The 22,175-nt window shown below is 33.0% G+C and overlaps 3 protein-coding genes across 3 annotated transcripts; 1 reads left to right on the forward strand and 2 right to left on the reverse strand.

The window, feature by feature from the left end:
- Positions 1–76: 76 nt before the first annotated feature.
- Positions 77–5,700, reverse strand: LOTGIDRAFT_152136 (hypothetical protein). Its single transcript, XM_009045603.1, has 8 exons — positions 5,472–5,700; positions 4,217–4,248; positions 3,824–3,889; positions 3,352–3,399; positions 3,063–3,133; positions 2,341–2,519; positions 1,056–1,217; positions 77–651 (listed from the first exon to the last, which is right to left on the reverse strand). The coding sequence occupies exons 1-8, from the start codon at positions 5,517–5,519 to the stop codon at positions 598–600; spliced, it is 660 nt and encodes a 219-aa protein (XP_009043851.1). The 5' UTR covers positions 5,520–5,700; the 3' UTR covers positions 77–597.
- Positions 5,701–9,285: 3,585 nt separating this feature from the next.
- LOTGIDRAFT_181127 (hypothetical protein) lies at positions 9,286–16,574 on the reverse strand. The gene is made up of 11 exons (XM_009045604.1): positions 16,506–16,574; positions 15,046–15,205; positions 14,592–14,759; positions 14,125–14,374; positions 13,604–13,739; positions 11,842–13,360; positions 11,307–11,375; positions 10,668–10,705; positions 9,919–9,990; positions 9,522–9,660; positions 9,286–9,295 (listed from the first exon to the last, which is right to left on the reverse strand). Exons 1-6 carry the CDS (start codon positions 16,557–16,559, stop codon positions 13,139–13,141), a joined length of 990 nt encoding a protein of 329 aa, XP_009043852.1. The 5' UTR covers positions 16,560–16,574; the 3' UTR covers positions 9,286–9,295; positions 9,522–9,660; positions 9,919–9,990; positions 10,668–10,705; positions 11,307–11,375; positions 11,842–13,138.
- A 44-nt stretch (positions 16,575–16,618) lies between these two features.
- On the forward strand, positions 16,619–20,574 carry LOTGIDRAFT_208313 (hypothetical protein; the record flags this gene model as incomplete). Its single annotated transcript, XM_009045605.1, has 4 exons — positions 16,619–16,748; positions 17,717–17,964; positions 18,867–19,009; positions 20,203–20,574. The coding sequence occupies exons 2-4, from the start codon at positions 17,748–17,750 to the stop codon at positions 20,572–20,574; spliced, it is 732 nt and encodes a 243-aa protein (XP_009043853.1). The 5' UTR covers positions 16,619–16,748; positions 17,717–17,747.
- Positions 20,575–22,175: the final 1,601 nt, after the last annotated feature.

Consider the following 22,175-nt stretch of genomic DNA (forward strand, 5'->3'; position numbering starts at 1 on the left):
AATTAGGTTTAGCTTCTCCTATTAATAATAATAATAACAAACTCTTTATTTTACATGGGTCAGAATAAGGTCCATTACACCAAGGTGACATTGTTCTAGAAAATGATCTTTAAAGGGGCATTAACATTTTTATGTAGAACAAAATTATTTTGAGCTCAAAATAATGAACACTATACATAAAAATCTAGAGAACTAGTCCCTTAACATAACTAAACTTTAACTAAAAAAATTCTACCCTTAATTTTTTATGCTTTTTATATTACTAAAAATATTGAGTATTTACGTGACCCATCACCAAAACTAGGTCAAACTGGTTAATTAATAATTAGTACAAATTGCTTTTCATTAACCCTTTCAAAAAAATCAAGATTGGTTAAGACGATATATTTTGATGTAAAAAGCATATACCAAAAATACTTTCAGATATAGTCTACGATGTATTTAATAATAAAAAATTTGCATACTGCCCCTTTAACAAATATTGATCAATTTGCTGCAATAATCTGAAAGATGGCATATAAATAAACATTATCTAACATGTGAGTTCAAACAGATTATATTTTATATACAATATATTAAAACATGTCTCTTAATTAACTAAATGTCTTTTAATATACTTTCTTGAAGGAATGATCGGGCATCTGCTAATTCCTGAAAGAAAAGGAATATGTGAGTAAATTTTAGAGGAAGGGGTTAGATAAGACAGTTAAGTATATTCTTATGCCTACATGTTTTTACACCATTACCTACCCTTAGAGGGATGATGCAGTACTTTTTTGCGATTAAAATTTGGTGGTCTGCTAAAGCTAACAATTCAATTTACTTCAAGGGCAATTAATGCCATACTAACTTTATTTCCAATCTTGAAAAGGGATGGTGTAAACTTAAGCTAGCTCAGCTACTTCAGGAACAAATGAGTCAAAAAAGAGCTCCTTGCAAACAAATTAAAACATGAGTCTGAGGAGGTATAGTTCTGATTGGTGTAAACCAATTTTTTGTAACATGTTAATAAATTTCTTCAAAATCAATTATGAATCTAGGATAATAAGACATACCTGAGGATGTGAGCTATGCATCATAGGATAAGTTTTAAACTGATGTTTGGTAGAAAATGATGCTATATATTGGCTGGTCATCTGTCCCCATTTCACAGGTACAACCGGATCATTTGTACCATGACATTGCAATATTGGTGTATTTTTATTGTTTTGTTCATTCTAAAATAACAAACACTAGAAGTTAAGATAGTGAACCACAGCCATATACGCCCTTCACGGCATGCGGATGGTAAAAACGAAACATACATTTTAAGTTTCATCAAAATCGGTTGAAAACTAAGAGAGTAATAGCATATTCAAGATTTTGGGGCAAGGGCAATAACTCTGCTTCTAACGGTAGAAATAGCTCAAATTTTAACTTGATCTTCGTTTTATGAATATGTATACACATACCGAATTTGATTCCATCAAAAAATCTAGATTTTAGAGCGTTTACAAGCAAATGTTGACGGACAGACGGACGGATGGGGGTGTCGACAAGACAATATAAAGAGATGTGAGCGTATAAAAATGAATATATGTGTTGGCTTCAATGACCTGTGCATAGTTTGTCTATCATGTCACTACATGTATATGATGCATATCACAATTTATGGACTATGATAAGATAGGTATCTCAATATCGAGTAACTAGATAAAATGTAGCACTTTATCTTCAAAGTTTCAATGATTTTTTTTACTACTCTATATTTCTTCGTACCTCTATTTGTTGAGATGGTCAAGTTCAGTTTTATCATCTTGACATTCGACTGGCCCATTAAAAGATGCTTTACACTGCATATGAGTAAATGACATGGCTTTACTCTTAATATTTCATTTCATCTCTTTTTTGTGAGCTACTTCACTTATTTTTGACAATATCTTCCTTCAAATCCGCTTTAAAGGGATTGTAAAGAGGTTTTCTAGCCTTTTTATGTGTATCGGGACACTGATGTAGGTTGGTAACATCAACTCAGGTTAACTCTTTCTGAAATCGCAGGAACCACAGGCATCAGATGAAGAATTGGAATGTCCCAAAAGTCAAGGTGTCTCCGATACACATAAAAGTCTAGAAATCTCTACAATCCCTTTAACATAAATTCGCTGTATCTGGTTAAGTAATATATAGTACAAAATACTCGTTTTAAGTAATTTCTGTAAGCTATTGAATAATTGAATAATTTATTCCTCTCGTTCATGGAAATGTTTCATGGACTTGAATATGATATGTACCTTACAGAACTATAGCACAAATTCTTTCTTAATTTTAAAGCATTTTGAGTTACAATTTATTCCAACTTACCGCTGCTACCATTTTCTTATAAAGTGGCATCCATGCACTGAATATAAGTAAAGCACCTAAAGGTCTGTTTGTACTGTAAGCTGTGTGCAGAGCAACTGCTCCCCCCTGAGAAAAACCACCAACTGCAATACGCTCTGAGGGAATTCCAGACTTTTCTTCCTCTGTTACCATTGCTAATACTGAAATTAAAAAGACATAGTAAAGGCATTCACTTATTTTACTCAAATTGGTGGAGATAATGAAGACCAGCAACATTATACATGGAACAATGAGACGAATTTTACCAGCAGAGGTATAAGCATATTCCTGTTAATTGCCGGGAAAATACACATACTGAAGACCTTGGTTTATTTATTTCAGTCATACAAAAAGACACCAGTCTCTCCAGGGTGCTTCACAGAAAGGGGGACTGTCTGCACTAGTCCACACGCTGCAGAAACTCCATTCATTTCATTTACAGAAAGTTGAAAAATCCGAAGGTATTATCTTAACCTATGTCTGGATAAACTCTGAATCTCCAGGTTCGGAAGGATACTATTTTAATGTGAATCAGAAACCTATATATAAACCTAAATCAGATATTAATCATACTGTGGGAACATATTGCAAGGGAGGTAACAAGTTGAGAAACAGGGTCATCATTTCTTGTTTGTGCAGTTATATTAATACTTATGCAATCACATACTTTTTACAACTTTGACCAAAATATTTGATGAACTCACATTTTGCTGAAGCTTGTTTGATACCATCTTCATCTTCTGGGCTATCAGGAGACAATCCTTTAATATCAAACCTGCCATAGATAGAAAACATTCTATACTGCTGATGATTGAATTATTGCACTAAAGCAACATAATACCACAACAGCATATGTACCACTAAACATTATCAGTTAAAAATCATCATGTACAAAGTCAGTTCCATATATATGTTTATATTGTAAAGAGCATACAGTCACAGCTATTGATTATATCAAATAGACAAAAATTGACAGTTCGATTCCCAACTTACCATGCAGGCATTGGCATTCCAGCATTCAGTGACACTGGTCTTATAGGACTGAAAACAAAATTTGAACTGATCAAAATAGTGCACATATTCTTGTCTTTCGAAAAAGAAGCCATGTGGCATACTTTCTGAGCATCAAATTAAATTTACAAAATAACAGAATTTCTCACGCATGATATAACATGGGTCATGATTCTTTTAGCAGTAAGATGAGATGACTGATAAAAAGAGAAATCATCTTATCTATGATCTAGAAGTACAGTTTATCAGTATAGCTAAACATGCAACATGTCAAACATCCTTAAAATACATCCTAACATCCTTAACAATAGCAAACCTTTGAGTGACCATTTCAGTTATTCTGTTGAATTAATGATCGTTTCCATTTTAATATGTACATGTTTTTTTTCTTGTGATCTGAAAAGGTGTCTCAAAGAACACTAATACAGCAATTTTGTGGTAAACTAAAACTTACGCTGTAGGGCAAATTATCTTTAAATTTTTCAAGTCTAATGATGCCAAGACATCAGACCAACCATTTCTGAAAAATTTTTTAGTTAAACCAGGGACAAGCAAATAAATGTCATATTTCTATATCAAATAAAATATGGCTATTTTCAATCATATTAAAAAGAAAATCAAAATTTTAGAAAGTCTAGAACAAATCTAAAAGAATTGTCAATGTCTTCCTTTTCTATGGAATATCTGAAAAACTTCATGACGAAGAGATTTGTCAAAATAAAAAAGTTTGCAAAAGGGATTATCCAGAACGTAGGTAAGGGCTGTGCAAATGCATGTATCCTTCTTTTGCAACATTATGTGCTATAAAAGCAACCATTTTTAACAATTAACAAGGCAATTTATTTACCCAGTATCACCAAGTCCATGAAGAAATATAAGCTGAAATGTAATAAAAACACAAATTCAACACTTTGTTTGCTATAGCCTCATTATTCATTGAGTATAACCTTGAAATCTTAAGTCATTTGATTCAACCAATTATGTGACGCAATTCATCTATAGTCTATAAGACCATATACATTTGGTATGTTTGACTCGCAAAATCTTTTTCATATATCAATTCAAATGATAAAATAGATAAATTTGGATTGGGATAGCCTAAATAATGCAACTTAGAATAGTAAGTCTTTTCAAAGATCAGACCCAATCACGTAGCATGAATATACAGTCAGGTAACCCAATTTCGTGCTTCTCCGGAAATGATTAATAATTTTCATGTGCGACCTCTTGTGACCTCTGCATTTGCATGTTTTGATAAACATGGTTTTTTTGCTAGTAGAATGAATCCAAAGTAGTTTCAACAAGGTAAAATGTATCTATGTCTAATTTGACAAACACAAAATGGCGGATTTCAGTCACAATTTTTTATCGGCCGAATTTCCTTAAAATAACAAAGCTGTCAGAAGAAAAATTCTATGGAACAGAATGTGGGATGTATTCTTATGTTGTTTCAATGACTTTTAGCAATAAATTATTCTTACGTTTATTTACTAATCTTATTTTGTCAATCACTATTTTTTTTAAAATTATTGTTCTTTCAAGGAATTGTCACTAGTTATAATGAATTGATATTAAAGGTAAATACTAAGAGAAGTTAATTATACCACTGAGTATCCATACAACATGTTTTTCTCGACTTATTTATAGATCAAACATTGTACACGATAATAGATGACGCATTCTGCCGTCGTTGTCGAGTTGGTTACGCATGAAATATGAGTCAAAGTGAGGGATTCATAAAGAACTTCGAAACAAACCAATTTTGATTATTTTGTAGAATATTTGCGGAAACATCTAAGACATAAAAAAAAAATCCTGTTTTTACAACTTTGATGAAATTCAGTGTTTAATCCTTATATGCACGAAAATAGGTTACACCACTGTAATAATAATGCATTTTTTATGCACTTGGCTTGGCCTATACACACTTATAACCATCATAGATGAACCAACCTTCATTTCATAACAATATATAAAACCATTTGAAGCAGTATTCAGAAGAGTAATTAAGTAGCGTATATCATTCTTGTCTTAGCATTATCTCTCATAAATTTAATATTAGGCTATGCCTACTAAGACTAAGAGAAGGAGAGTGCACTTACTGAAGCTTTGTGGGGACCTTTAGGTTGGATTATAACGGGAGGGGGCATATCTTGGGACGAGGAGGCGCCCATGCACCGAATAGTACCAAACAAACTTGCAAAACACAAAGATTTAATCCCAATCACTCCCAAATTTGGGCGACCATGAAATGAAATCAGTTTTCTTGTGTGAAAATAGAGATCGATGAACATCGGAAGAGAGTAATGATGATATTCATTAGACGAACGTTCGCGCACCTGCTGACCGGAAGTCGTCATTTTCTGATCGTGTTGACCCGAGACCCAAATTCTAATAAAACGATTCATTTACATTGACATACGAAGACACATTTTGCCTTTCAGGTACACATGGGCCAATGATATCGTAAATGGTTTGTTTAAATCAATTTTATAAACAAATCGTTATAAAATATTACTCCAGGATTCAGTTTGTTAGATGATCAAACTTGTTCCGAGTGACCCGATTGATTTTATTGACTTCCTAAAAGATACAGGACTGAACAGTCTAAAACCGGAACGAGCAGTCATCACGTTTGTTGAATCAAAACTCTACCTGTCTTTGTATCTTATTTTGAAGGTATTGTATAGGCTAAGTCTGCAGTTTGTAATCTGAGAGGCCATCAAAGATTTGCCGCGAGTATATGTCAGTGACCTTGATATGTCAGTAATACTAAATAGTGCTAGGCTTTTTTGTTATCAGGTCTGCAGTGACAGTCTCAACATGAAATTCATTCATAGGGTAGTCCGAAAAGTTCTGCATAGAGTAAACCGTCGCTAGTATTCTACCAGGTTGGGTACTAATGATTTACCATGCTGTGACTTTTTGTCAAACTGATTTGTTAATTTACAAACAATCAAAATTCATATTCCTTTAGTGGCATATTAGAAGCACAAGTTATAGATAATAAATAAGACAATTATATGGATATACTTCTGGAATATTTATTACTTCCAACGTTTCAATGTGGTTCTTGATCACACCGTCATCAGGAATATAATCAAAATTCATGCTTCAAAAGCTTGACATCTGACAAGGGCAGTGTGTGGGAGCATATTTTAACTGCACATTCGTTACCATACACCTTTCACCCTTTCTTTCGATCCTTTTCTGATCGATCTGATCAATAGGCCCGGTATCTTTGTCTCAGAAACAGGGAATGTCCAGCTATTGTACATGTATAAACACAATAAAAAGTTTTTTGAATTTTGATCATTAAATTCTTCACAGACAAAAGACAATGATGAAAGAATGCCATTGTGTTGCTAAAAACGTACATAAATCCACACGTCACTAATCCCAACTTCATCTTTTGGAGACCAAAAGTTCTACATTTTCACTCTTACGCTTCCTAAAATTGTGCTTCTTTACTAATTGAGGAATTTCCGTAGTGTGACGCTAGTGTGACGCTAGTGTGACATAATTTCCTTTTAGGCTAATAGTAGTTTTTAGACCATGCCATTTTCCAATAGGGCTGGTATGTGGAAATATTCTTTATCGAAACTTTTTGTACATGATGGGAACAATAAATAGCGACTATTTCACTTCTCTGAATGATTGAATGATATATTATTTTATAATAATGTTTACAAAGCCAAAATACAAGAATGTGAAACTGAACGTAAACCTTCTATCTACTATTAATTTACAGTGTTCAATAACTTATTTTTCAATTACTTTGATTAGAACACAACTCTATGATATACTGGTACTATTCCTGGATTTTACCGCATGCAACAAAATAATGGAATTAGGGGAGGTGGGAATAATTGTCTAGAAATATTTTTGTTTTGTCCTAGCCAAATTTCGAAAGACCAATACAACCACCCTTGTTGAAAAAATAGATTTGGTCCTGGATGGGGCACAAATCTTGTCGGATATGACATAACTATCATGGAATCCCTCTTCTTAAATTTTGTAAAGTGTGAAAATGTAGAGATTTTTTCTCCTAAAGTAAAATTGGAATTATTGACGTGTAGATATATGTGTATTTTTAGCAATGCAGTGGTATTCTTGTAGCATCGGTAAGCTTACATCATTGCTTGTTTGTCTGTCAAGCATATAATGGTCAAAATTCTAAAAACTTTTTACTGTGTTTATACAATAAGTAATTGTGATAATTTTCAATACGTGGTATCTAATTTTATATAACTAACTGTGGTTCGAAAGATATATGGAATGCAATTTAAATTTTCATGATTACTTTTCTGTTTGTTTGTGGTAACACACTATATTTTTGATGGTACGGGTATTATGATTCACTTTATGTTCTTTCTTTAGACTTTAAAACTGCTAGGGCCAGAAAATGGCAGATATTAACAAATTGGTATTTTCAATTTTACAATTTCTAAAAGAACAAACCATGACTGGAACATTAGATGATGATGCAGTAGAGAGTTTAGAGGGTAAGTCCAGCAATGCTACTACATGTATATATTCAAACTAGTAAAGTTTAAGTGGTCACAGCCATGCTTGAAATATGGACCTTACTGAAGGAAAGTGTTAGGGGCTTAGTTTGAATCATAGGCATGACATAACTTTATGCATTGTATCTGACACTATGTCAGATTTTATTGACTTTATTTGACTTTATTTCAGTTGCTATTCAGTGTTTAGAATCTTCTTTTAAACTTGATATGAGTAATCCTGAGACAGTGGCTAAATATCAAGTTCAGAGAAATTTACTTGATATTTTTAATTCTCAGTTAAGTAATGAGGTGAGTGGAATTCCCAATATTTGTGGTCATTGTATGTAGAGTACAGATACTTATGAATACATAAGCATAGCATGGCATGAATTTCAACGATACTCCTTTATGGTGTTTTTAAGAGGTGCACCATTATTTTTAACCAATCATACCTTGGTTTCAGAAACAGGAATTTTTGAATTAAATTAATCAGTAATAGTCATAGAAATTTGAAGCTTCAAATCTATGTGTGTCCAATTTTATCCAAAATTTGAAAGTTTGATGATAACTCGTCCTTTCTTGAGACTGCCATATATTGAAAAGATCAACTGAAAATTGCAAACCATGGCCTTTAACTCCATTTGATTCTATTGACAGCCTGATTCAGATTTTTCCAGTTTATCCTTACATGAAGCTACTGATAGTGAAAAAGCAGAAGCTGAACAGTATAAAAATAAAGGTGAGAGTACTGTCTCCATTCCAAACTCTTATGGCCATAGTCCATTGAAACTTTTTAGGTGAAAAACTGTAATTCCACAATGTTTATTTTAGATGAAGATTTTACTAGCAGGGCAGAGTAATCTTTTCACTAGATTTTATTTAGTATTTTTAGTATAATTTTGAAATATCCTTTGTAGGAAATGATTTTATGAAAAGTGAGAAATTTTCAGATGCTCTGGAATGTTACAGTAAAGCTGTCAAATTAGACAGTAAAAATGCAGTGTATTTTTGTAATAGGTAAGTTTTACTTTCTTAGTCATGGAAGACCAACAGTTTCTAAATGAAGGTTAAATTTTCAATAGTTAAACTGAATGAGTTTTTGAGCGAAGTAACTCACTGTGAAAGATTGAAAAATCAATGAGAATATTTAATACTACGAAACTCATCTCACATAGTCAGTTCAAGCTCTTGTTACCAAGTCCTTATTGAGCACAGTTGATTTTATAAGGGTTAACAAGAATATTATCAGTAATATTTTTCTGAATGCTGCTCTGAAGGCAAGGGTGTGAAAATTTTTGGCCTTAATATTGTAGAGCAGCATCATATAGCAAGTTAAATAAACATCAACAAGCTATAGAAGATTGTAATAGAGCCCTATCAATAGACTGTAATTATAGTAAAGCTTATGGAAGAATGGGGTAAGTTTTCATTTTGTTTGACTGATTTATTTCAGTTTTATTCCTTTCATACCTACAAATTTGCAAGCTTATTGTTTCATCTTTACTCTTGGACAATGACCATGGTTTTTGAAGAAGCTACGTCAGATGCATGCTTCATGCAAATTACCCTAAAGATTTCAAAATATATTTTAATATGTCTCAGGCCCTTTTTTCTGTCAAATAACCAGACAAAGTTTCTTTTCAGAATTGCTTATACAGCTTTAAATGATCATGAAAGTGCTCGTGAATGCTATAGAAAAGCTTTAGAACTAGACCCTGATAATCAAAGCTACCTTAACAACTTAGAAATATCAGAGCAAAAACTAAGGGAAGCAGCTGCAAATGTAAGTAATTGTTTTAATGCTAGTGTGTTAAATTGTTATAGAAAATAGATGCTACAAATGTATTCAGAACTTTTATGTGAACATCTCATTCAAATGCACATCTAAATCTGCCAAACAAATGGAGAGATTAGAATGATAAGCAAGTAGGAAGGGGAAATTGAGCATTATCAGTTGGTAAAGCAATATCTTCAAGTGGTTTCCAAATGTCATGCCAAGACTCTGTGCTGTGTATGAAATGTTATATTTTATCTGTATTAGGCTGGGTTTGCAGCAGGTCCTGGTGGAATTGATTTGGCAGGGATGTTAAATAATCCAGCCTTAATGAGTATGGTAGGTAACAGATCTTCTTTTGTACTTTGTATCACAGTGTCACACACATTCCAATGATTAAAAGAATACTACCTCAGAATGGACACAAAAATCTCAACTTGGTCAACATGTGTATATATTCATCAGTTGGAATTACCAGGTGCCATGACTAAAGAATACAATCTCTGTACAAGACAATATATCAATTTATTGGATTGTAGGGGAATTCTGTCATATAGTTTTGATACCATTTAAGTCCACTGATGAACAAAGTTTAATAATTTCAATTTTTTGGGTCATTTTAAGAGGTAGTATACCTTTAAACATCCTTGTAAACTATTCTAAGGAATGTGTGAAGAGTATGGGAGTGCGTTCCATGTCCCAAAGAGAATTCTTAAAATTTTGGCATGCATAAGTTTTTGTAACACCTACTTCCTATGCTTTACTAACACTGCCAATCACTGCCAATGGTGCGTGTCAAACCTTGAACAAGTTCCAAACCATATTTAACTGATAACATAAACAAGAAACGCCATTAAGCCACCGATTTTTAAGACATGCATTGCATTAACTTTCTATTAATGTATGCATTGCATTAACTTTGTGTTAATGTCTGTAAACTGTTCTAAAGTTACTGTCAAAAGAAGTACTTATTTTTTTTGGATTGTATCTAATAAATTTTTTTTTGAATAATGTAGGCTTCACAGTTTATGTCCAATCCACAAATGCAACAAATGTAAGTAGACTTAGATACTTTGGAAGATAAACTGCCATGGTCCCTCCTCAGACCATAAAATTTATTCTATTTTCACTTCCAAAACCACTTGATGTATTCTCCAGCTTCCTAGATTAGAAAATTATCCATGGTGTGGCCTAAATGATTACTACCTCCTATGCCACTGATTTCAAGAAGTGGACAAAATTCTGTATGATTAGCATTTATTATGATAAATATAAATTGGTGATTTGATGACCAACATCAAACTGTACGGATGTGGGGAGTGTTTTATTATGTTATTTATTCATAATATAGAATGTAAGCAATAGTTTAAATGGTTTAATATCAGTGATACATTTACAGACAGTAGGCCATTCGGCAAGCCTTTCGAAAGAGCTTGATCATAATCATGTGTCCATAGTGATGACGCCATACAGCGGGAAATACAAACTTGTTATCTAAGTTATCATAATACAACAGGGAGCACAGGAGGTAGTATGTAGTAAAAGTTCCCTTTGCAACAATCGCAAGTTTTTTTTATTATGAGTAGTGGACATATAGTTCCCTACAGCTTTCCAATATACTGTCTGTAATACTCACTGTTATATATCTGTTGCAGGATGAGTAGTGTATTATCTGGTAGTCAAGGTGATATGGCTTCTGGTGGTCTCAATCCTTTATTACAGGCGTAAGTATTTTAAATGTGTGCTTTCTATCTGGATGCACTTTGTTAGATTCAGCAGAATTGCTGGGAAGTTAACTTATTTGAATGTAGCAGAAGTACATTTAAAACCACATTTCCCTTAATATCTTATCAAATCTTGAGACGTGGTATTTTTGTAATGTCATTTAATCAACAATGTTGTTTATAAATATAGAGGACAACAGCTGGCAAGTCAAATGCAGCAACAAAATCCTGAATTAGTAGCTGAATTACGACAGCAAATAAGTGAACAGGGAAGCAATCCTGCAAACCCTACCCCAGGTTAGTTGTGTATTGTCTGCTTTTGAATTTTGATTGCTTTGTCACCAATTGCAGTGAAGTTGTGATAATATTTTTAATCTACCTCAAAGCACTATAATTAGACATGAGGTAGTATATAACTGAACTTAAAAGACTTGTTTTAGATAATTGATGAATATTACTCTTTCAGATTCAAATGGTAGTGGGCAACAGCAGTGACAATTTTCTGGGTATTATTAATAAAAATATTTATACTTGTACATAAATATTTAGCTCGTGTTAGGTGTAAAACATCTGAAAAACTTCCTGTGTCCATGGTTTGCGAGAGTTACTGTCTACCAACAGTTGTCAAGTTTATCTGTCATTCAGTAATAAATCAATCAAAATTAGTAGTGATTTCCAAACTTCATACTTTGATGTTTATTTCATTGAAATGAAAACCGTTGTCTGTCTGAACAGTAATCTAATGGTAAATTAAATTAAGCAATAATTGGAGCTTTTGTTGAATACAAAATTTATGGTCATATAGGAATTTACTGTGCCAGAAGACTTCTGTTAGTGGACAGTATGAAAGAGAATACACTATTCAAAAACGACTGGAAAATGGTTCACATTGAGCCATATTTTTCTTAATATGTGTGTGATGCTTCATGGTTTGGATGCAAGATTATTGTTTATGGTTTTTATGTAGCTTTTAATAATTTTGTTTCATACAACTGCCATTCCACATAATTTAAAGGATTCTTTCAAGTTTATTTTCTTTGTGATCAGAGTATAATAATTTGAAATATGGTGGCAAATCCAATGTTATTTTAGTCAAAAAAACAAAAGGCATAGAGTAGTTTGAAATTTTGGTTAATAGAGAAACTTAATCCAGATTTGTGACTGTGATACACATTTTGATGATCCTGTAATTTCTGTGCAACTCTTTTGACAAGTCCTAGATTCCATCTCCAGATTATGTGAACATCTATTTTGTTAAATATACAGTAGTTCATTCAAGAAAATAAAATATATATTCTAATCTAACTTGTTTTTTGTACAAGATCAAACTGAAAAAGTGTTTTTGATTGTAACATTCTATTTCTTTCCATGTCAACATATTCCATAAAGCTGTGTCAAATTAACAAGATCAAATTTTGATCTGCATGTTAGGAGATAATACAACTTTGCCAAAGTCTGGACAATTTGCAGTGGAAATGCTCTGATATTGATATACTTAACAAATTGTACAATGAATTCAACATTTAATATAGAATATAAGTCTTTATTTCAATTACTTGATTTCTAAATAAAGAAACGGGCTAAAATATTTTGTTTCTCTTTCTACACCTGATAGCAACTTGTGGATTAGACGTTTCAACATAAGTAATTGCGATCCTATAAGACCCATTTAACCCATATCAAATATTATTCAACACTAAACATATATATATTGAAGATTTATTTCCTTAACTAACATCATTTATGGTTTTGATTATTTTACATTAAGTTGAAGGTCCTTCATTCTGTAAACTCTCTGCCATGAATAATTTACCAAGACTTTGGGTAGCGAAACTGGATATTTGTTGACAATAGTTATCTATCTGTCCAGAAAATAATAAACATTCTAATCTTGGTGGTGATGGTATAGGTTTAAATAATTTATTTAGGTCTTCCTCTGGTAATGGTGGCTCTCCTCTCTGAGTCCTCAAGGCGTTATCTTGTTGCTGTAAAAAAGCAATGGCATTGATTGAAATGTTGTTTCAACATAAACTACATAAGCACTGACTATAAACAAAAAGACAAAATTAATGTGCTAAGCAGGGGCCATAAGGTTTAACCATAAATGAACCCCAGAATTTACACTAATAAAGACCTGCAACTTTTTTTAAAACTCAGTGAGCTAATGAAGATGGGCTGTACCTTACATTGTGCAATGATGCAAATCTTACTGAGAATTACGTACTGACCCTTTTCTGAATATGCTGTTGCTTTGCCTGTTGTTGTCTCATGATTTGTCGTTGACAATTTATATATTTATTAATATCCATTGTGGTAGCATCAACACATTCCATCAATTGTCTTAAATTCTTCTGTAACATTGAGCTGGTTTTAAAAACATAGAGACAGAAATAAGTCAGAAGTCCTGTGTGGAAGATATGTAATAGACTTTACCTTCTTTGAAGACTACAACTATTAAATTGTCTTCATGAAGGTTATGATCAGGGCTGTTGATTTATTTTTTTCTCAACCGGACATATTTCAATAACCTTGATCTAACAAGTTGTGATACTATGGTTGCCAAGTTGAGAATCTGCAGAGAGCAGCGACATTATTAATTGGTTAGGGATTTAAAAATTGTCTCTTGCTTGAAGAATTAACCCTTTTTTTGACTTTTTGGATCATTTTTTAGATGATTACTAAAAACAAGGAGATAATGACTAGAAGTCAAAGGTATAAGGGCAATAATACATAAGTAATAACACCCTACCTTGTTGCCAGATCCAAGAAATTATATTTATCAGCCTCCTGTTCTTCCTCTTCTAAATTACATAATAACGAATTTCCAAGATGAGAATTTTTGGTTACTACTGGAATTTCTTCAAACATTTTATCAAATGTCATACCATGTTTGGTTATGTTCTCGGTTGAAAAGTCATTTTCACTGTGAAATTTCATCATAGCTGGTGTCAATCGGTAAGCTTTCACAGATAAAAACCCTTGTGTTGTCTTTAGGGGATCTGAAATTTGACAAATCACATTATTGTAACTATTGAGTTCTGAAATGCAAAACAAAACATACTGTTACCTGCATTTTATCTATATTATTCAAATTCCTCATTAAATCTTAATAAGGAATGGCACTGCTATGCCGAAATCTCTATTCTCAATTTATTAGAAAATTTTCTACGTAACTGAAATGACAATTTACAAATTAAAATTGAATACCGTACTCACCATAAATAAGAACAACAGATTCTTCAATAGAGTCTTGATAATTAAATTGAGAATCAATCAATGGTCGGTTTATAAAGGAACCAAATAAAGTACTCTGATACCAGCCAACATGTAAATGATCTATATTAACATGGCGTAAATTACGCATCATTTCCATCTGATATTGGACTGAAATTAAATAGAGAATTCATAATTTTGTGGCATTTCAACGTTTTTGATGAAGCTAGAGAAATAATGTACCTAAATTGGTGCATTGAAATATTATTTCTTTCTGCCACGTAAAAAAATCATATAAATAAAAATATAATTAGTAATTCAGAAAATAATTTATTGATAAAAAAGCTACCGGTACTCAGAATACCTACATCTGACATCATTCTTTTTTTCAAGCCTGTAAGCTTACAGAACACATTGTACCACAACTAATTAGTTAAATGCCATTAAAATCAAATACCTTCATTGAAATCCTCTTGTTCTTCACTATGCCTGGGAAATGGAAAACAATTGGTTATTTCTAATCTGTTCTCTACAACTAAACCTAGTAATACACCTTGAACTAAATCTGTTCCACCAGCCCCTTCTTCTTGACAATGCTTTATCAATTTTAATACCACCTAAAAGATTACAGAATTACCATTATGAATATAACACCATTCACTTCATCTTCACAATGTCAAACTATTACAAGCTTAGTCAATTCCATCTTTCTGAATATATATGGGTTAGGCAGATCTGATTTAAATAAATGGATTAACAAGATCGTCAACTTCGAACTTTCCTAGGATCTCATTATTATAGATAATCACATCAAATTCCATTTAAATTGGAGGAAATCTGTAGTGTCTATTGTGTTCATAAACTAAAGATAACTTGCCATACAAAGTTATATATGCCCACTGGCAGGTTTGATTTTGAATAAAAATATTTGGCAGTACAGTACCAATCACCAGTATGAAATATTCAACCTTCAGTCATACATTTTTTTTCTATACTTTTAGGGGCGGTAGTGAATAAATCACCAAGTTTATTAAAAATCTGTCAAGATTTGGGCCTTGTATAGTGTTGATGAGCTAAATATTGAACGAGTTTCAAGAACAAGGGCAATAACTCAAAATAAATACTTTTCAATTTTTCTGTATATTGATAGGGATCATCGTTAAAGTCTGTCAATAACTGAACCTTTTAGAGTGTTTACAAGCGAAAATTGAATGCGTTTTCAAGAACAAAGGCAATAACTCACACTGAATATTTTTTTCGATATTTTAAATAGGTTTCATTCTTGGGTGATGAACATTTACACAAAGTTTCATCAAATCTGTCATTAATTGAACCTTCTAAAGCATTTACAAGCTAAAATTGAATGTGTTTTCAAGAAAAAGGGCAATAACTCATGCTAATAATTTTGTGATTTTTCTGATTTTCATCAGCGTTCATCCTTGGGTAATAACAAGCACTCATGCCAAATTTCATCAAAGTCAGTCAAGAATTGTGCCTTCTTGAGTATTGTGGACAGACGGCCATGGGTGACCCATGTGAGCATATAAAAAACAGTTTATTTACAGATCAACGGACAGACCGGCAGACAGGGGTGACATTATCATAATCTGTGTGAAAAAAGGATAATTGAATGATTGATAGTACTTGACGTGCGATTGCAAGTCTACAAAAGACAAAATCACTACTTTGACATTCCAACTAGCTCCTATCATAATCCATAAAATTCACCAAGACATGCTATACATATTATAAATGGAAATTGAAATTTCAAATATTTTTCATCAGCATGTATTTCTGAGAAATTAGAAATTTCTTATTATCAGAATCGTTATTGTATAGAGAGAAATGCGGGTCGATAGATTATGATAAAAAATGACAGTTATGTCTACAAGATATTTAAATAAAGAATATAATTACCAGGGCATCAATTTGAACATATTGCACAGGTGCACGTTGCTTTCGAGTCGCCATCTTGATTATTAGTCCGAACAGGAAGTGACAAACCGGAAGAAAGTAAAAAAAGTAGGTCAATTAGGATGACTGTTGTCTAGGATTATATAACAGTCGTAGTAAGAAGGAGTCGGGTTTGTTTGTCTATATTTGTGAATATATTTATCTTTTTGTTACAAATCAATCAATTTCCACAGATCAAAATACGAGGTTGTTATGAGAATTAGCAATGGCGAATATTTCGTACTAATAAACCACGTGATCTCCATTAAAATGTTCAGTTGCTACTTTTCGGTACACCGCCAAACTTCAAAACAGACTGCTTTCATTCTCTGCACCTTCTAAAAAACACATTTATTACAAAATCATTTGATTTTATCCGGGCAAAGATATCATCTTTCATCTAATCAGTGCAATTAGCGAGATTTAAAGTGTTGTCAGATAGGTAGAGTAGCCTAGAGTTTAACACACACCGCATGTTTGATGGTGTAGCTATCTACCACTTTGTCATTGCTTTATTTTATTTCAATTTCAATACCGATGGTAGCCTGTTTCCCTGAGTGCTATGTTGTCATAGGTGAGGTTGGGATTAGTGTCTGTTATGTCACTGTTCATAAACCTATATCATTACTAATTGGTAATTTTCACCATTAAACTAGGCCTATTAGGTCTAGGGCTCCTACTTGATTATTACGATGATATAATTTGGCTTTGTTTGTTGGCTAGTTCATGCGATACATGAGTCGTTTTGTCGCACGATTTGATTAGGTAGATTAGCTATTTTGTACATTTGTGAGAAAGTTTACCTTAACTGATTAGGCTAATCGACCTAACCTTCCCAGTTGGTGGTTAGGCATTCGATTAGGTGTGACGTCATTGGTAATTTATACTATTGGCTAATATCAATGTTGTCTAAGCTTATATTAGATGTCAAAGAATAGATGTCATTGGCTAATATTAATAGATAACCTTCATTTCTTGATAGTGCAGTCAGCCATATTGCCTAATCACTGGTATCACATTTGTGAGCCACTGCAAATCGTACTAGCTAATCGAATTGGGTGACAAAAACGGTTATGAACATGTGATATAAGTTATTACTGATATAAGGTAATACTGTTACCATTTCAGATAAAGAATGTGAAAGATCATAGCCTCTGATATTCAATTTATTTCAGAGTCATCTGTTTTAAGAATTAGTAAAGTAAAATGAAAATAAAGAGACAAAAGACGGCTTATAAGATTCTCAACTACTACAAGAACACATATGAGATTAAGTCGCCCTATAAAGTTTTGGTAGATGGAACATTTTGTAAAGCATGTTTAGCAGCTAAAGTAAATATAATGGAACAGTTACCAAAGTATTTAGATTCTGATATGACATTGATGACCACACCATGTGTCTTAGAAGAATGCAAAGCTTTTGGTAATATAATTATTTTGAATATTATTTGCACCATTTTAATTCAAATAATTACTAGATATTTCATTTTGAATTTCAGTGGCTTCTCAGTTTGTTAAAGTTGAGCTAATCTGCCATCATTTAAGTCATTGTTTGATTCTGAAAAGTTGATCTTCATCATCAAAGAGTAAGAGCACAGTCTGATTCCTTTAATGGGGTGACTTTCAACATATGACTCTTGTTAATTGTTAGCAGATTTTGGTGTGCCTAAATTTACCCTTCTCATCTTAATTATCACTTGGAGTTCCTAATTCTGTATATGTTATTTTGATTTAAATACCAAAGCTTATGTATAATAATTTTTAAACCCACATGGAAATTTGGACGTATATTGCTATGGCATGTATATCTTAGAGGAGCACAAAATTGGTTATAATCAGATGAACAGTTTCAGAGTTATTGCCCCTGACTTTGTAAAAACGCATCAAATTTAGTTTGTAGGCACAGTAGAGAATACAGTGATTATTCGATCTGGATGCCATTAGGTATTCATGCATCATATATTGATATCTCATCTCAGTCGAGTTTAAAATTGGTAACAATTGGATGAAAGGTTTAAGAGTTATTGCACTTGATTTAGTGAAAATGTAAAAGTCTTGGCTTGTAGGCATGATAGAGACTACAGTTTCTATTCGATCTTGATGAAACTAGGTATGCATGTATATGTAAACGTCAAATTTGGTTTTCAGCCACAATAAGAGTCTACAGTTTTTATCAAATTTTGATGAAACTTGGTATGCATATTTATATATTGATGAGATCTCAGTCAACTTAGAAATTGGTAAAAATCAGATGAACAGTTTCACTCTGACAGCTGTTAGTGGGCGTATGTTACCTTGCCTGGCAGATTATCTTGTACATTTTAGGATCGTTATTATATGGTCCATTAAAGGTGCTATCCCAGTATAATTTACGTCAGTGTTCACATAAACAACCAGTTGCTGCCGCACAATGTCTTTATTCATTAATAAAACAGGGAAATAAAAAGAAATACTTTATAGCAACTCAGGTAATTATTGATATCATATGCTCTTTTTATAATTAAAAAATCACAAAGAGAACATCAATCACTGCTTATTTTATGTTAAAACTAGACCTGTCTATTATATCAAAATTGGGAGCCTTGCATTTGAAAAAATATAGACATCCCAGACTGAAGCTAAATCTGTGTTATTTTACTCTATTTGTATGCGCCCACATGGAAATGTGGACGTATATTGCCGTCGCCCCTTCATGTCTATATTAATGAGATCTCGGTCAAGTTCGAAGTTCGTAATAATCGGATGAACGGTTTCAGAGTAATTGCCCTTGACTTAGTAAAAACGTGTAAAATTTGGCTTGTATGCATTGTAAAGGCTGCAATTTTTATCTGATCTTGATGACACTTAGTATGCATGTATATAATTTTGAGATCTTGGTCAAGTTCGAAATTGGAATTAATCGGATGAACGGTTTCAGAGTTATTGCCCTTGACTTAGTAAAAACGCGTTAAATTTGGCTTGTATGCATGATAAAGGCTGCAATTTTTATCTGATCTTTATGAAACTTAGTATGCATGTATAAATTGTTGAGATCTTAGTCAAGTTCGAAATTGGAAATAATCGAATGAACGGTTTCAGAGTTATGGCCCTTGACTTAGTATAGGAAAAAGGATGCAATTTTTATCTGATCTTGATGAAACTTGGTAAGCATGTATATATTGATAAGGTCTCAGTCAAGTTTGAATTTGGTCATAATCAGATGAATGGTTTTAGAGTTATTGCCCTTGACTTAGTAAAAACGCTTCAAATTTTGCTTGTAGCCATGATACAGAGTGCAGTTTTTATCTATTCTCAATGAAACTTGGTATGCATGTATATATTGATGAGATCTCAAGTTCAAAAATGGTTCAAATTGGATGAAATGGTTTTGGAGTCATGGCCCTTGAATTAATTCATTGTGTCTAATTTGGCTTGTAGGCCTAATAGAGACTACATTTTTCACATAACCACTACAGACTTTGTTATCATTTCTGACAGCTGGTAGTGGGCGTATGTTACCTTGCCTGGCAAGCTATCTTTGAATGTTGAACCTGTTTCAAGTGCTAATGTGGCAAAAATGAAGAGCGCTGCTAATTGAGAAACATAGTTCAACATGTCTCCTTAGGAAATAGGAGATGTCATGATTTAACAGTATAAGATAATTCTGTTATTTTTATTTCAGGATCCAGAATTATCCAGGAAATCTCGTGATACCAAAGGTGTACCTTTACTTTATTTAGCTTTTAAAAATATCATCCTTGAAAAACCATCAAATACCTCTAAAGGTATTGAACACGAAACAATTTCTCAAACTCAAAGCTTGGATCATCAGCTCAAGGTTGTTCAGGATTTAAAGAAAAAAATTCTTGGGGAAGAAGCAGAAAAACCAGATAAGAAAAAGAAAAAGTTTATTAAAATGAAATTAAAAAGGGATAGGAAAGACAAGAAAATGAAGAATATACCTAAAAGTGATGGTGGTGTAAAAAGACGCAAGAAACAAAAATTAAAAGTAGGAAAACATGTCCGTGAACAATGGTCCAAAAGGAAACATTAAAACTCATTTGAAAAATTCTAATTTTATATATTTTTATCATGCTTTTGTATAGAGGAAACTTTGGCATTTAGTTGCACGATTTTCATTTACCATCAAATCTCCATGGTTTCTGTCATTATCTCAAAAACCACAAGTTTCCCTCATATCTCAAGGGTGCACAGTAACTTGGTCACAGGAAATTTGGTCACCGGAAATATGGTCACCGGAAATATGGTCACAAAAATTCGGCACAAGATTTTGGTCACATGTAATACAGGTACAAGGTATTTTGGTCACAGTAATACAGGTACAAGGTATTTTGGTCACATGTAATACAGGCACAAGGTATTACGGTCACAGTAATGCAGGTACAAGGTATTTTGGTCACAGTAATACAGGTACAAGGTATTTTGGTCACAGTAATACAAGTACTAGGTATTTTGGTCACAGTAATACAGGTACAAAGTATTTTGGTCACAGTAATACAGGTACAAGGTATTTTGGTCACAGTAATACAGGCACAAGGTATTTTCACATTTTGGTCTAAGTAATACAGGCACGAGGCATTTTGGTCACAGTAATACAGGTACAAGGTATTTTGGTCACAGTAATACAGGCACAAGGTATTTTGGTCTTAGTAATACAGGCACGAGGTATTTTGGTCACAGTAATACAGGTACAAGGTATTTTGGTCACAGTATTACAGGCACAAGGTATTTTGGTCACAGTAATACGGGCACAAGGTATTTTGGTCTTAGTAATACAGGCACAAGGTATTTTGGTCTTAGTAATATTGGCACCAGGTATTTTGGTCAAAGTAATACAGGTACAAGGTATTTTGTTCACAGTAATACAGGTACAAGGTATTTTGGTCACAGTAATACAGGTACAAGGTATTTTGTTCACAGTAATACGGGCACAAAGTTTTTTGGTCACAGTAATACGGGCACAAGGTTTTTTTGGTCACAGTAATACGGGCACAAGGTTTTTTTTGGTCATAGTAATACGGGCACAACGTTTTTTTGGTCAAAGTAATGTGGGCAGGAAGTATTTAGTCATAGTAATAAAGGCATAGTATAAAGTGTAAATTGGTCACAGTTACATTTATCACCCTTAATATCCGGGAACCAGGTAGGTAGGTTGGGTATGTTGTAGAGATTTTCGAGAAGTGAAGTAAAATTTACAGAAATAATAAAATGACTATTATTGACCATGGCAGCTGAACTTTTATGTACCTGTTTTTATTTATTATACCTGTAGAAACGGCACGAGTTTTAAATAGATGTTTATTACTGAACAGAGGTTCGGCAATTAAAAGGTTAATGTAAAAGAGTCTAATTAATTGGCAGTAAGGCATGACACAGGTAGCCTAGTGGTATGAGCGTTCACCTCTGGAATGGATGGTTCGGTAATATACCGCTTGTGCTTGACGACCCGAGATGGCTCAGTTTCTAGACCTTGTGCCCTCATGAATGTGACCGAATTACCGTGTTTCCTTCTTACTATAACCAAATTAACTGGTGCCCTTATTACTGTGACCAAAATAGCTTGTGCCCGTATCACCGTGGCCAAAATACCTAGTACCCGTAATACTGTGACCAAAATACCTTGTGCCCGTATTA

Source organism: Lottia gigantea (assembly GCF_000327385.1).
Source record: "Lottia gigantea unplaced genomic scaffold LOTGIsca_1, whole genome shotgun sequence".
Classification (NCBI taxonomy): domain Eukaryota; kingdom Metazoa; phylum Mollusca; class Gastropoda; family Lottiidae; genus Lottia; species Lottia gigantea.

Bases quoted from the DNA above. Each gene is read 5' to 3' on its own strand.
- LOTGIDRAFT_152136 (XM_009045603.1), bottom strand. From the start codon at position 5,519: ATGCCCCCTCCCGTTATAATCCAACCTAAAGGTCCCCACAAAGCTTCA. The intron at 4,249-5,471 runs GTAAGTGCACTC...ATTACATTTCAG, and splicing joins AAGGTCCCCACAAAGCTTCA to CTTATATTTCTTCATGGACT. The intron at 3,890-4,216 runs GTAAATAAATTG...AAAATTTTTCAG, and splicing joins CATGGACTTGGTGATACTGG to AAATGGTTGGTCTGATGTCT.
- LOTGIDRAFT_181127 (XM_009045604.1), bottom strand. From the start codon at position 16,559: ATGGCGACTCGAAAGCAACGTGCACCTGTGCAATATGTTCAAATTGAT. The intron at 15,206-16,505 runs GTAATTATATTC...GTAATCTTTTAG, and splicing joins ATGTTCAAATTGATGCCCTG to GTGGTATTAAAATTGATAAA. The intron at 14,760-15,045 runs GTATTTGATTTT...ATTTAATTTCAG, and splicing joins ACAAGAGGATTTCAATGAAG to TCCAATATCAGATGGAAATG.